The sequence below is a fragment of the Pyrus communis genome, chromosome 9, assembly GCF_041283825.1.
Source record: "Pyrus communis isolate YQ-2024b chromosome 9, ASM4128382v1, whole genome shotgun sequence".
NCBI lineage: Eukaryota > Viridiplantae > Streptophyta > Magnoliopsida > Rosales > Rosaceae > Pyrus > Pyrus communis.
The window spans coordinates 4,219,184-4,232,920 of NC_142573.1; the positions used below are offsets into that span (position 1 = coordinate 4,219,184).

The 13,737-nt window shown below is 38.3% G+C and overlaps 3 protein-coding genes across 7 annotated transcripts; 1 reads left to right on the forward strand and 2 right to left on the reverse strand.

Annotated features, from left to right (window-relative positions):
* Positions 1-446: 446 nt before the first annotated feature.
* On the reverse strand, positions 447-2,895 carry LOC137739163 (zinc finger protein CONSTANS-LIKE 2). The gene is made up of 2 exons (XM_068478678.2): positions 1,992-2,895; positions 447-1,050 (listed from the first exon to the last, which is right to left on the reverse strand). Exons 1-2 carry the CDS (start codon positions 2,826-2,828, stop codon positions 691-693), a joined length of 1,197 nt encoding a protein of 398 aa, XP_068334779.2. The 5' UTR covers positions 2,829-2,895; the 3' UTR covers positions 447-690.
* Positions 2,896-6,211: 3,316 nt separating this feature from the next.
* LOC137741130 (F-box/FBD/LRR-repeat protein At1g13570) lies at positions 6,212-9,363 on the forward strand. 5 transcript variants are annotated; one of them, XM_088699685.1, is made up of 5 exons: positions 6,331-6,581; positions 7,326-8,348; positions 8,469-8,627; positions 8,742-9,008; positions 9,148-9,363. In XM_088699685.1, exons 2-5 carry the CDS (start codon positions 7,428-7,430, stop codon positions 9,268-9,270), a joined length of 1,470 nt encoding a protein of 489 aa, XP_088555811.1. In that variant the 5' UTR covers positions 6,331-6,581; positions 7,326-7,427; the 3' UTR covers positions 9,271-9,363. The 5 variants fall into 5 exon arrangements, with proteins under 5 accessions (XP_068337033.2, XP_088555811.1, XP_088555809.1 ...); XM_088699683.1 differs by having other exon boundaries at positions 6,334-6,581; positions 7,323-8,348; XM_088699684.1 differs by having other exon boundaries at positions 6,410-6,581; positions 7,413-8,348.
* LOC137741129 (protein CLAVATA3 INSENSITIVE RECEPTOR KINASE 5) lies at positions 9,232-12,980 on the reverse strand. The gene is made up of 11 exons (XM_068480929.2): positions 12,398-12,980; positions 12,163-12,295; positions 11,972-12,043; positions 11,725-11,868; positions 11,564-11,635; positions 11,366-11,425; positions 11,169-11,266; positions 10,887-11,033; positions 10,457-10,798; positions 9,985-10,364; positions 9,232-9,764 (listed from the first exon to the last, which is right to left on the reverse strand). The coding sequence occupies exons 1-11, from the start codon at positions 12,516-12,518 to the stop codon at positions 9,444-9,446; spliced, it is 1,890 nt and encodes a 629-aa protein (XP_068337030.2). The 5' UTR covers positions 12,519-12,980; the 3' UTR covers positions 9,232-9,443.
* Between the last annotated feature and the right edge of the window lie 757 nt (positions 12,981-13,737).

Sequence of the window (13,737 nt, forward strand, 5' to 3'; positions counted from 1 at the left end):
AAATATCCTATCGAAGGAATGTCATTGTTAGAGTTTACAATGGCATTCAATCACCTTTCACTTCTTTCACCATCGTTCAGCGGTTAAGAAATTTAGATCAACCTCCGAATCAGATATACATGGAAAACTGCTTCTTGGATGCCATTTTTTCATTTCGTTAAATGTTGCAATTAGTAGATCATAGACCGTAATCGAGCTGGTGGACCTTTTTGCGGTATAAGTTGGGTGCAGTAAAAATATGCCTCTAGCAAAGTTCTTGAGGGTAGACAAGTGAGTCCAGTAAGTTGGCACTACTAAAATGTATATCCCGTGTGGAAAGAGCAAGACTCTAGAAGAATCAAGCTCCAAAACAAAAGAAAAGAAGGCTCCTTGTGCTTCAAGAAAACAAGCAACTACTGCAGAATTGCAAATTCATGGATAATTACTTCTAAACATTGAAGTTGAAATTTCTGAGAATGTTAAATTTTTAGTTAAAAAGATGTAAATGCATTTACAACACAGAATTTGCAAGGAGATGGGGACAATATACAGAACTACCAATCACACTTCACACATCTCAATAATTTAGACCAACTAAACTGGAAAAAGATGCACTAAATATCAGTAGCAGACTTAATTGATATGACTGAAAACCAGCACAAGGTGTTATTTGAAGAGATAGGGTCATCTTTCATCTTTTGAATGTCGTAACTAGAATGATGGAACAATGCCATATCCATTTTCCGCCATCAGCGTTGTGGAGAACATTTGGTCGACTTCAACTTCCATTTCAGTTCGCTTTGCAAATCGGCCCTTGATTCGGGGTCTGGTCTCGGCGTAGGCCTTCCTTGAGGCATACCGGATTGTTTTCTCAAACTTCCTCGTCTTTTTCTTCTCTCTGTACCTGAGAACCCTGGCCTCCCTGTCCATTGGACTTAGTTGGGTTGGCATTTGAATGGAAGATCCACTGAAAAGGTCAATAGTTCCTTTGGGAGTTCTCGGGTCCGAAATTGAGATATCGATCATCGTTGAATTCGGTACAACTCCAACATCCATGGATGAAACAGAAACCTATTACATGACCAAAGGAAAACAGCAGCATATTTAATTGCTAGTTCAAGTGGCTTTGAAAATGAAAATATGTAGAAATATAAGGTACAGTAAAACCTCGTTATAGCGATTTTTTTTTGGATAATCCACAATGACATCATGTGCGATGAGCTAACTGAGTTACTCAAAGCAAAATGAGAGTATAAATCCTGTTAAGTAACAATTATCTATGGATAAACTTGAAAAGCCAAATTTTCTAAGCAAATCATGACAATTTGGTACAGCACATTTGGACCAGATTCTATTTTCTCTGACTTGGAGTTAAAAAGGGGAAGGCAAAAGAAAGGGAACGAAAACATTCGTGGTGTTCGATTCCACCCTTTGAGATTCCACCCTTTGAACAACAAAAGCAAAGAAAATGAGCTTACAAAAGTCCTGAAAAATTGTAATTTTTCTTCATTAGTAAGTATCATTGACTGATACGAAAAATAAATGGTTGAAGTTGAAAATAGAAGATGTAATAGTTGTAAAAATCAAATCTAACAGCTAAAACACCTTTAGCACTTAGTATTACATAGCATTGAAAGTCACACCCTATAAATTGAATTTATGCGCAAAAACTTAATGTTTGTGTACCATTGTAGAAAGAAAAGTTTATGTGGATAGAATTACATGGCAATCTATCAAGCTCAGAAGGTGTACAAATTAAAAAGAAAAATGACAAAACTGTGATAGTGTAGTGGAGCACAGAAATTAGACTTGATTAGATTATTAGGAGGAACACAATTAGGGTTTCCAAGATAAACCACCAGATATGTTAATTAAAACCTGTTGTTCAAATTATCTAGGGTTTTGACTTCTGATAATCAAAGTTTAACAAACTATCAACATTAACTGGAGTAGTTAATTAATTAACAGTAACCATGATTAGACAGTAGAGTAGAGAGAATTAAGAAGCTTACACTGTGACTTAGAGAACCATTGTAACTGTATGCAGCTTTTGAGGACTCATACTCCAAACCCAACTGATGAAAACTTTGCTTCTGCAGCTGCTGCATCTGGTGGGCTTTCCCTACTTCTCCATACTGATGAACTGGCACAACACTATCTCCTCCATAATTCTTGTGTGGGACCCCATAACGTTGTTCCTGCTGCTGTTCTTGCTGATGATGATCTGTGAACTGATTATTCTGATCAGCACATGAGTTGTACTCCACAAGATCCAAATACTCATCAACCTCCACTCCAAAGAAAAGCCCATTGTTCTTTGTGGTGGTGGTGGTGGTGTTGTTGTTGTTGTTGTTGTTTTTCACTGGGTTGAGCAACAACCATGATGCTGCCTCATCCTCATCTTCCTCATCAATGGTTTCATCTCCTTCCTGGCTCACAAACCCATCCTCCATCTCCGCCGTGGCGGACCTCACCAACTTCATCCTGCCTTGTTCAATTGCCTGAGGGCCGTACGGGCAACCAGAAATAGGCAGGATGGGCACGCGCTGGTGGCGCCTCGCCAGAGGATTGGCAGAGTGGATGTCCGCGTCGCAGGCCGTGCAAAGCGAGGCCGAATCCGCTTTGCACAGAAAAGCGGCTGGGGCACGCTCGCACGCCTCGCATACCCACACACGCTCATGGCGCGACGCCACACAATTAGCCGCATGAATGGTGGCGTCGCAGCCCGAGCATAGGTACGCCGAGTCTGCACGACAGAACACCGTGCAAGCTGCTGCCCGGCACGTGTCGCAAACACGTGCCCAGTTGTGGTTGGCAGCAGTCCCATTGCTCTGATCTTCCTTCAACATCTCTCTCTCGACTACTCAGACTCTAAAATTTTGAGTAATAATTGAGTTGTGAGTCCTGTGACTTGTGAGTGCGGAGGGAGAGGTAGTTTGGGGGTCTAACCGTAGGCACAGCGCCAAAGGAACAGTGGGGAGGGAAGGAATCAGGAAGCGACACGTGGAAAATAATAAGTGGCCTAGAAATGTTGTTACGTTATCTTGTGGTTGGCTATGAATGAGGGTTTTCTCCGGATGAGAATTTCGGAAATTCTTCGATTATGTTCGTTTATCGTATATTACACGATCAGTTTTTACATATTTAATTTTAAATAAAAAAATTTATAATAATTTATAATTACACGATATAAGATAACCAGACGTAATTAGTAATTAGATGATTTCAGGATCCTCACAAATCCTCATTTAGTTGGCTCTGCTTTGTGGGGTGTGGGTCCCCCTGTCAAGTCAGAGGTTCTTGTGGGGTCCATGGCTGGCTACTAGGGCTACTAGAGCTTTGGCGCTGGCCCACCCTGAGCAGCTTAGATTCGGGGAGTACATGTGGCAATGCAGTAGAAGATGTGGTGGAGAAGGCTTGGGTGGTTTTGCCGCCAGTTGGATCGAACAGTAGTTCAATCTCACACTACCAAGAAAAAGGAAAGACTCGTGTTTTCTGCTTGCTTGGATAATGCAACAAAGAATTGACACGAGATGTATGGATGGGATTCATCAGACTACAACCGGGCAAAATGGACAAAAGGAAAAACTCGGATTCTTGTAGCAAATAATTCAACTATATACTGTGATCATTTGGATATGTTATGGGCACTAAGACGGTAATGTCTTTAATCAATTACACATTGTTATATAAAAAAGTTAAACATATGCCGACACATAATAAGTTTGGGACACTTTCCACCCTTACGTCCCTAATTCATAAAAGTTTGATATGGCATGTATCGATATTGAGTAATGTACGTAGCATAATATTTATGTGGTAGTTAGTTTGACATATGGTTAGTAAAGTAAGAATGATATAGACATGCATCTACAATGCCAATTTGCTTGGCTGGTGTGCAGTTGTCAAGCCTGTCACAACTTTAAAGCAAATTTCATGTTGTTGTCACATTACGAAAGAAAAAGTTCATTATAATTTGCCGACCACAAGAAGGGTGAATGAATATGCTGTGCTTTCCCCTACGATTTGGCATTTGACAAGCTTCAAATTGCATGGTGTCTCCTTTTAATACTACTTTAAGGATTAATCAATTCGAAGTTATGTTAAAAGAAAGATTTTATTTGATATAAAACTCACTAATTTTTTATGTTCATCAACTTTAATAATATCATTTGGATATATGTTTTTTTATCAACGGAATGGATTTGAACTTAGGTCAAACATAAATGTTAGATTAATTAAATCCTAATTTCACCTTAAAGCTAAACGATGTTATAGCTTATATATTGCCTTGATCTTATAAATAACGAAAATGAGTTTGTAGAATTAAAGAAGTTCATAACTAATGAAAGGTAGTGCTTGATCACTTTGTATTGGTGAAATTATATCTTAATACATATTTTTAGCATCTCCATAATCCATGATCTCATAGGATAGATATTCCCATTGATTATTGTTTTACTTCACCGTCAAGTAATCGAGATAAATATTACTTCCTATCTTGTATTCTTAATCAATTAGGACCCCTAAATAGATGTAAGCCCAATAAAAGTCTTACACTCCACCTTGCAAAAAAAAAAAAAAAAAAAAAAGGGAAACACAGACCAACATATCAAATGTGTTGCTAAATTGAGAATGCATGCATGGGATTTTGCTACAGGCACAAGTGCGTTATTGATTTGTGATATTACAATTAATCGCAGAAATAGCAAGTATCTCCCTCTCAAGAGAGAGAATTGGCAGTTTTGGATCGAACACATGTAATACTGAGTTGGATGTTGAGTTGTATAACTTCATCAGCAACACTCTCGCTCCCCCCGTTAGTATTCAGTGGTGACGTCGAACTTGAGTACTTCAGTATGAATTAGGATTATCTCCAGATCTCATTATCCAGGCTGTTTCAAGAGAAAGAGAGAGGTGCACGCTTTTATTTTATGTGAGGTAAGCTATTGGAATAGATTAATGAGGACCATATAATTCAATTTGAATGGTCCGAATTTCTTAGAATGTGGATTCCGGACAGTGAGATCTAGACAGAGTTCTCAACTCCTCCTGTACGATACATCTATAACAGCACAGATGCTGACTCAGACAATCCATATGGGCCAAATTCCTGCAGTCAATAGGATACTGCCACTTAAGAGACTAGATTAGGATGCACCTCTACCACAAGTTCTATGTATACATGTATCTGTCACTTTCAGCTGGACATATTTACTGATTTGCCCAGCTCAGGTTCTTTTTTGCTAACCATTCCATGAGTGTTGTTTCAGTAGTGTTTGCATTCAAATTACTCATCTGCACCTTCTTGTCTTGATCATCGATCTGTTATCAAAGCTCAAAATCAATACTTTCGTACCCAAAATTTTCTTAATATATATAAGCTAACGGTATTGGGAAAATACAGAACCGAACACAAGATCAAGATAAAATTATGAACTAACTGAGCTACAAACTCATTATTTTTGTATCAAATCTTATTTTTTACAAGGCGACTATCTGAACTACTCTACTTTATGTGAGTAGAGCTCTGAACTCACACTCAACGAATTGAACATACTATTTTAATCAACCGACGTAGCTCACCGTGCTTATTCCAATCGACTTAATTAAATCTTTAAATATTTATTAACGTGAAGCCCAGGGGAGCTTTTTTTTTTTGTTTTTTTTGTAAGGTTAGGCCCAAGGACCTTGGAAAACCGGAATATGGCTAGAGATTGTTCACCATTTGGACCTTGAGTACTGACCATGGGCCTTGATAACAGTATGTAGTTTCTTATTTCGGTTTACAAAACTTCATTTCTAGCATATTAGGTAAGTTGTGTTTCCATGAGTTAAAAGGAGCACTAAACAAACAATAAAGCACGTTTCCATACATATTTGTTATTCGTTTAGTGTTCCTCCAGTGAAAAGAGTCTAGTGTTCATTGAAGATTTGTCAAAGGTTCCATTGGCACATATTTTCCAAACTAATTCTACACATGATACGAAATTGACACCGACGGTAGTATTTCAATTGTAAAGTTAAATGCGTTACGTTACGTGTCACGCTATAATTTGTTGTAACATATAATACAAGAGATGTTAACTCAAAGGTTGAGTTTAGGAATACCTGATGAACTCCAATCCCGCTAAAAAGATAAGAAAAGAAAAACAATAGTCTCACTCTTGATAAACATTTTTGTGTGCTACCCCTTCAAATAAAAAAATGAGGTCGCTAACAAAGTTAAGCCAATTCAGGATTGCTCGTCTTGCCTTGTTGACATGAAGCTCCACCCTCGGACCCTCTCCCTTTTCTGCATACGAATTTTTGAGCATCTAAATAGTGAATAACCGTGACTTGTCTTTTGTCATCTGTTATCGTTCTTTTAAAATAAAATAAAAAGATAAAAATGTAGCTCAGAAAAGCATTTCTTAGTTATTACAGTGTTAGTCCTTAAAGTAAAAATGGAATGTAAAAGCGACTTTATTGGATTGAGGAGCAAAAGACCTGATGCCATGCCAGTGCAGTGATCAGAATCTTCTGTTTCATAGGAGTTCAAATTCACATAAGTCTCAACTTTGTTGCTGCCGCCACCGCCGATCACTCACTCTGTTTCTCCGGTAACCTTCTTCCTCCTTCCTCCGTTCTCTATGTATGTTTGTTTGAATAAACAATAAATACTTGCGGGTTGGTTTCTTTGCATAAAATACCAAGATTGATGTGGATGTTTGAGAATTTTTTACTGCTGGGTTTTTCTCAGTATGATTTTGGATTTGATCTTCTTCATATGCTTAGTTGGTTAGTAAAAGTTTGGGAATTTGGCTAAAATTATCAGAAGTTTCAATTGCTGAACTGATCAAAATTAAATATCAACGACATAACGATGAATCAAATTTCGATGATCTACTGAAAAATCATACCTTAAAGTTTCTATCTTTTTTATCTGATCAGAATTGATCACAAAGAAATGGAATATTTTTTTCCCCATTTTTAGGACTTGATTTTCTTTAAATTTTTTTTCAGAATTATGGTATCTGGGATGTGCCCATAATTGGATTACCTAAGTAAATTTTCAAATTTATTGTTTCTATATGTTGCAAAACTGATCGCAATGGGGTTGTGGGATTTATATAGCCGACTCCACTTAGTGGGATAAGGCTTTGTTGTTGTTGTATTTTTTCTATATGTGCTAGAGTTATGTACATTTTACAAAATGTATTTGATTGTTTTTCGGCAAAAAAAAGTTGTCTGCTTTGTGGTGTCATTGAACACACTTCTTTTTTTGCTTGGGGATGTCTTCAAGCACTAAATTGTATGCAGTTTTGTTTTATACTCCTTATTTTGCTTATTCGTACTGGCAGCAGATCATGATACCTTGGTGAAAATCTTCGGTTTTAAATGGATAATGGGTAGTTTCAAATTTTGGTATTTTACATGAAACGATGTCACAGGTTGGATTCGGATAAATGCCAGCTTCCAACTGCAGTTATGGTCTGAGAGAGCTGCTTGGGAAAGTATTGAAGAGGAATACAAAAAGAATTGATCAATCTTCTGGTAATGAGATTACTGAGATGGAAAGCGTTACAAAAAAAGATAGAATTAGCAATCTGCCTTGGGATGTATTTGATGGGATATTCGTTCGCTTGCCTTTGAAAGAAGTTGTAAGGACTAGCATCTTATCCAGATGGTGGAGACATAAATGGACTGGCATTTCACAGTTTGTTATTGATGACAAATGCATACCAAGCCGGATATCAGACAAAGTCGCAAGATGGGAATCGATCATGGAAATTCTTCGTCAAGTTCAATTGCATCACACCGGTCCTATAGAAAAGTTTAAGCTCGCTGCTTATTGCCGGCCAGACCATTCTGATTTAGACCAGTGGATTCATTATTTAACTGACAAAGGTCTCAAGGAGTTCATCCTGCAGGAGTTTGACACTATAAAACGTTTTAACTTGCCTTTTTGTCTATTCTCATGTCCACTTTTGAATCGCTTGGAGCTTTTCGGTTGTAGAATCAAGCCATCTTCTGAAGCTATCGGATTCAAGAGCCTCACGAACCTCCATCTTAATGAAGTTTGTGCAACTGGTGGCACGCTAGAATGTTTGGTTCTAAACTCCCCGGTTCTTGAAAGATTGACACTGTTGAACATTGATCATCAAATTGTTCTTAGAATTGGCAACGCGAATCTCAAGTATCTGAAAGTAGATTCCAACTTTGACGACATATATCTTGAAAATAGTCCATCTCTGGCTAGCGTTGACATTGGCTTGAGGGTGAGGGTCATACCGCGATCTTTTGGGTCCGAAGGAGGGAATCTAATCAGGGTTATAGGATGTCTGCATGCTATCAAGAAACTGACCTTATCCAGTGCCATCCTAGCGGTAATGTTTCTCCTTTCTTTTTTTTCTCACAGTTTTGTTTGGCCTCTTTTGCTATTTGGTTGGCATAACATTTGTTTGTGTCTGATATGATCATTGCTTTCATTTGTTTTTACTTTCTAGTTTCTGGGCAATATTGACGTACCAGACAAACTTCCTACTCTGCTTCCGCATCTGTCAGTTCTCGAACTCAAGGACGTACGGTTGGATTCTTTGATAGAAGTGTTGGTTTGTGTCTGCATTTTTCGAAGTACTCCAAATTTAGAGGAACTACACCTTTCAGTTAGTTTCTCTGAACAACTAGCAATTTAGTTCAAGCATTTTTCATCTGCTCTGGGACTTTGAATTACAAGATGACTTTGGTTTTTGATTTGTTTTTCGTTTTTGGACTTACAGGTTGCTGATACAACTGAGTATTCCAGACCTGCTGCTGACTTCCTCATCACTAAGTTGTCAAACCATTACTTCGAACAACTTAAAGTAGCGAAGATAAGAGCGGTACAAAATGTTCAAAATGAGACAATATTCATCCAGCTCTTACTCGCTCATTCGCCCGTGCTGAAAAGAATGACCATTGTACATTATGGAAGCAGAATTCTTCCAACAGAAGTGCTGGAGCAATCTGTGCCGGCTTCAAAAGATGTTGAAATCTTCAACTTAAGCGTATAAATCTCATCTCATCGAGACATTCCTGTGTTTTTGTGGTTTAACTTGAATTTGGTACCTTTGTTTAGCATATAACAAGCTTTTTAATCCCTTATTTATTGGTTTGATTACATTATTAAACACTTTTGAAGAGCAGCTACCGGCTGAAACGGTTGGAGAGAAGCGACCGCTGAAACGGTCTCCCGGAAATTACTTTCTTTTTGCACCTCAGGAATCAAGATTTCGAAGAATTATGAATCTAAGATTGTCAATTTATTGAAGAAGAATCTGTACAATTGGAAAGAAAACATCAAAATTTTCGGAGCTCTGGCAAACTGCTAATATACAACATAAACTTATAATCTTCATGTAACCTAATAGCTTCAAGCCTTCAACTATAACTTCTTGCTATGATATGCTTTCTTTTGAAGCAGAAAATTTTCAAGTTGGAAATCACCGTGGACCGGAGAGTTCCATTGCTTGTACTAGTAGCGAAGAGTCGTCAGTGAGATCGGAGTATCTGTCCGAGGACGAGAACTCGGGGGCTTTGGACTTTGTTGATTCTGCTTTCTGAGAGGCTTCCCATCTTTCCACAAGTCCATCACCTTCAAGCATCCTTACCACTTCAGACATTTTCGGTCTGTGGCTGGGAAGGTACTGTGTGCACAAGAGTGCCACTTGAACCATTTCCTCAAGCTCAATCCTGTCATAGTTGGTTTTCAGATCCTTGTCCACAAGCATCTCAAGCTTCTTTTCCTGATGAATCCTTTTAACCTGTGATCAAATAAACGATAAACGTCAGATAAATGAAGTAAAATCTCGGGTCTGGACTTATCAAATTGGACAACAGTCCAACATATTACGTCTTCCAAGTTCGATCCGGAGCGGTGGGACTCTACAGTACTAGCATGGACTTAATACCAATTATTTCCAGTCCCAGCCACCAAACGAGCGTTTTGCAATAGTAAGAAGTAAATGAGATTTGTGTGCTCACCCAATCAAGTATTGCTCCTTTCTGGTTAGCTGCCTTGCCAAATTCCAGTGCTCTCTGGCCTGTGATTAGTTCAAGTAGAAGGATCCCAAATCCGAAAACATCAGTTTTCTCAGAGGACTGGCCGGTGGAGAGGTACTCAGGGGCTATATGCCCCACAGTACCCCTAACAGCTGTGGTGACATGTGAGTCTTGGTGATCCAGAAGCTTTGCCAACCCGAAATCTCCCACCACAGCTTCACAGTAGTCATCAAGAAGTATATTTGCAGCCTTCACATCCCTATGGATTATTTTCGGATCACACTGCTCATGAAGGTACAACAATCCTCTTCCAGCTCCCAAGGCAATCCGCTTCCTAGTGCCCCAATCCAAGACCGGTTTCCCTGTAAAAAATCGATAAGATTTGCAATTAGCTACACATCATAGGGATTCTAAATGGACCGATTACAGTTAGTTTGAGCTGTTGATATCTTACCTTTGAGACGGGAAGCAACGCTGCCATTGGACATGTATGGATAAACTAGAAGTCTTTCGGTTGGTGTGATGCAAAAGCCGTATAGCCTGAGAAGGTTGCGGTGAACTGCTAGGCTGATCATTTCAACTTCAGTCTGGAATTGAATCTCTCCACCAAGTGCACTGCCATCTTTAAGCCGCTTGACCGCTATAAAAGTCCCATCTTGGAGAGTTCCCTTGTAGACATGTCCAAATCCACCTTTTCCTAGTATGTTCTTGCTGCTGAAGTTGTGTGTTGCATTCTGAAGTTCTCTGAACTGGAATCTCTTCAGGTTCCCAAGGGAAATTTCCTCGTGATGCCGGTCTGAAATTTCATAATACACGGCATTAAGTAGAGGGTTGGTTATCCAATTACTTTCTCAGAACACAGATTTTTTTCATCCAAAAAGTACCTTTAACACCGAAGATTGCCTGCTGGTTGCGCCTTTGCCTCCACCATATAACTGCTCCAAATCCAAGAACAATCAGGCAGAGGCACCCTAGGCTCAAACCAAATGCAAGTGCTATTTTGTGACTTTTAGGTCCCCCGGGAAGAGCAGCTTGAAAAGAAAAAATCAAAATGAAGTCAGGATCAGAACCAAGTATCGCACGAAAAATTGAAATTGTGAACTTTGTGGAAGCCGGAAGTAGTTTATGCATAGTCTCTGCATAATGAATTAATGCAAACTCCGTACTTTGTGTAGTATTCAAGTTCATCGACATTGGCAACAGTGTCGTCCCATTGCATTCTGCTTCAGACCCCGTTGCGCAGATCAGAGGATTTCCAATTATGCTGCAACACCAGCAAAGAGAGGGGGTGGAGAGAGTTTAGCAGTCAATTCTCTGTTATGAGACTGAGACAGAGAGAGAGAGAGAGAGAAAGAGAGATTACTTGAATGTTTTAGCAGCAAATCTAGGTACAGGGCCACTCAGGTTATTGTAGGACAGGTCTCTGGGTTGCACAAACCACAGAATAACAAAATCTCACTTCAGAAACACAATTTTAAAACTATATATATGTGGGTGTGTATATACATATATACATATATACATATAAAAGAATAAGATGGATAGGGGGGGAGAGATTTACAGAAAGGCAAGCTGGCTCATGTTAGCCAACGAAACCGGAAATGCTCCACTGAGACTGTTATTGTTGAGCCTCCTAAACCCAGTTGAAATAATCTACATTAGCCTTATAAAACAAGTAGAAAACATACTTGAATTCATGTGCATGGATCACAAAATGCTTACAAGTATTGGAGGCTTCTCAGGTGACCTAAAGAGGAAGGAACTGCCCCAGTAAACATGTTATTGGAAATATCAAGTGTATGTAGCTTTGAGAGCTTCTCAATCTCCAAAGGGATCGCTCCCGTTATGTTGTTGTTCTGTAATAGCCTGTAGAGGAGCAGAAATTCAGAAAAATAAAACACCATAACTTAATTAATTCCATGAGAACAAAAAAAAGCATTGAGATTTGGCATTTTTTTGGAGAACTTACACAATCTGAAGATTTGTTAAGTTGCCTATGCTCGGAGAAAGAGTGCCTGATAAACTTTGGCTTGGAGTCCCTCTGCAAAAACACCATTTCAAATTCCAATTACTTCATAATCCACTCATTAAATTTATGATGTTCTACTAATTAAACATGTAGCTCTCATAAAATTTAAATTTTCCTAAAAAAATACTCACAGGCCAATAACTAGGCTTTCAGGAGAGCAAGTGACCATAGTCCAGCTACATGGATCAACAGAATCATCATCCCAGTTATCTAAAACTCCATGAGGATCCACCAGAGAGCCCTTGATGCCCATTAAAGCTTGCACTGAGATGAAAAAAACCCAGGTGAGGATTCTGCAAGTTACCTCCAAAGTTTACAGCTTTTGAAGAAAGCAATCCATTTTTTGCAGAAAATTTTGCAACTTACCTTCAAAGTTTACACCTTTGGGAGAAAGCAACCCATTCACACATGTGAAAGACCAAAGAAATGCCAGAAAACAGAGAGCAGCGTTTGTTCCTCTCATTCTCATTCCCATCCCCATTCCCATTGCTTCAAATGGCACAAGCACAACCCAGAAGCTGAAAGCTGCTTATGGTGACTGAAAGTGCTTTTGGGATGACAAAATCTCAATTGGGTTTGTTTTGTTTAAGTTGTTTGATCTTCAAGTTGCAACCACTTTTCTCGTTTCTCTCTTCTCTCTCTCTGTCCATGCGGGAATCCCATTCACCGAAACTCTGTGTCAGGAGCCATGAAAAAGCCACTTCTTTTGGGGTATAAAAAAGACACTAGCATGCCTGTATTTGAGTCATGAGGCTGTGAAGGAAATTATATATAAAAATGGCTCTAATCCTAAAAGGAAAGAACAACTTGCTCTATCTAGATCCGGAAAAAGTAGATAATCGTGACTTTTCATCAACTGTTTTTTTTTTTTTTTAATAAAAAGAAAAAGAAAAAACACTTAAATATGTTAAGCCAGTGAACTATGCTTTGTACCCGCAAAATAAAAAACGAACAATCAGCCTGTATCAATAGTATTTAAAGAGTTTAATCTGTTGTAAGCGTGCAAGATCTTGAATGCAACAGTTTCACTGTCATTCTCTCCTTTCTCTCTCATAAAGTGTACACATTTTTTCCACAAAGCAGGATATCGTAATTATTTTATTATTATTATCTCTCTAATTACGTGATGAAAGAGATAAACAAAGAATGAGATTGAAATTGATACATGACATAATCTCTCTATTGTGAAGATAATCCCCATTGAATGACAAATATTTTTAAAAATTAGAAATAAAGCAATGAATTTGTATTTTCTGTGATTATAAGTGTTAATTGGGTACAAGAAAACAAAAAAAATAAAATGCTGAATAATATTATAAACTTTCCTACAGATAGAACAAAATTTCTATGAGTCATACATATCATTTACCTAGAGATGGGTGTTATTTTATTTTTTTATTTTTTATCCGGTGATATTTATTGAATTTTTCTCAAATATTGGACACAAAATGGGCGGTATGTATGTGGAAATGGGAAATGCCTTGCTTGACCATAAGGAATCCAACATTCCCTGCGCTCGGCCATCCAGTAAAATTACAAAAACATCGTCTTCCTTTTTCAAGAAATATGAGAATGTGAGAATCTCGAGGAGGACATGAAAGTAACGCTGGATTTGGTCACCAACCGCCATGAGAGGATCTTTGTTAAAATTTTGTTTTGAATTTTTTGTTTACATCATGCAGAATAATTATATTATATGTATGTAT

Excerpts from the sequence above, each read along its gene's own strand:
- LOC137739163 (XM_068478678.2), bottom strand. The coding sequence starts at position 2,828 with ATGTTGAAGGAAGATCAGAGCAATGGGACTGCTGCCAACCACAACTGG. Across the intron at positions 1,051-1,991 it reads ATGGTTCTCTAAGTCACAGT|GTTTCTGTTTCATCCATGGA; the intron begins GTAAGCTTCTTA and ends GTCATGTAATAG.
- LOC137741130 (XM_088699685.1), top strand. The coding sequence starts at position 7,428 with ATGCCAGCTTCCAACTGCAGTTATGGTCTGAGAGAGCTGCTTGGGAAA. Across the intron at positions 8,349-8,468 it reads TATCCAGTGCCATCCTAGCG|TTTCTGGGCAATATTGACGT; the intron begins GTAATGTTTCTC and ends TTTACTTTCTAG. Across the intron at positions 9,009-9,147 it reads TTGAAATCTTCAACTTAAGC|CTACCGGCTGAAACGGTTGG; the intron begins GTATAAATCTCA and ends TTTGAAGAGCAG.
- LOC137741129 (XM_068480929.2), bottom strand. The coding sequence starts at position 12,518 with ATGGGAATGGGGATGGGAATGAGAATGAGAGGAACAAACGCTGCTCTC. Across the intron at positions 11,869-11,971 it reads TTAACAAATCTTCAGATTGT|GCTATTACAGAACAACAACA; the intron begins GTAAGTTCTCCA and ends GCTCCTCTACAG. Across the intron at positions 10,365-10,456 it reads CGTTGCTTCCCGTCTCAAAG|GGAAACCGGTCTTGGATTGG; the intron begins GTAAGATATCAA and ends GATTTTTTACAG.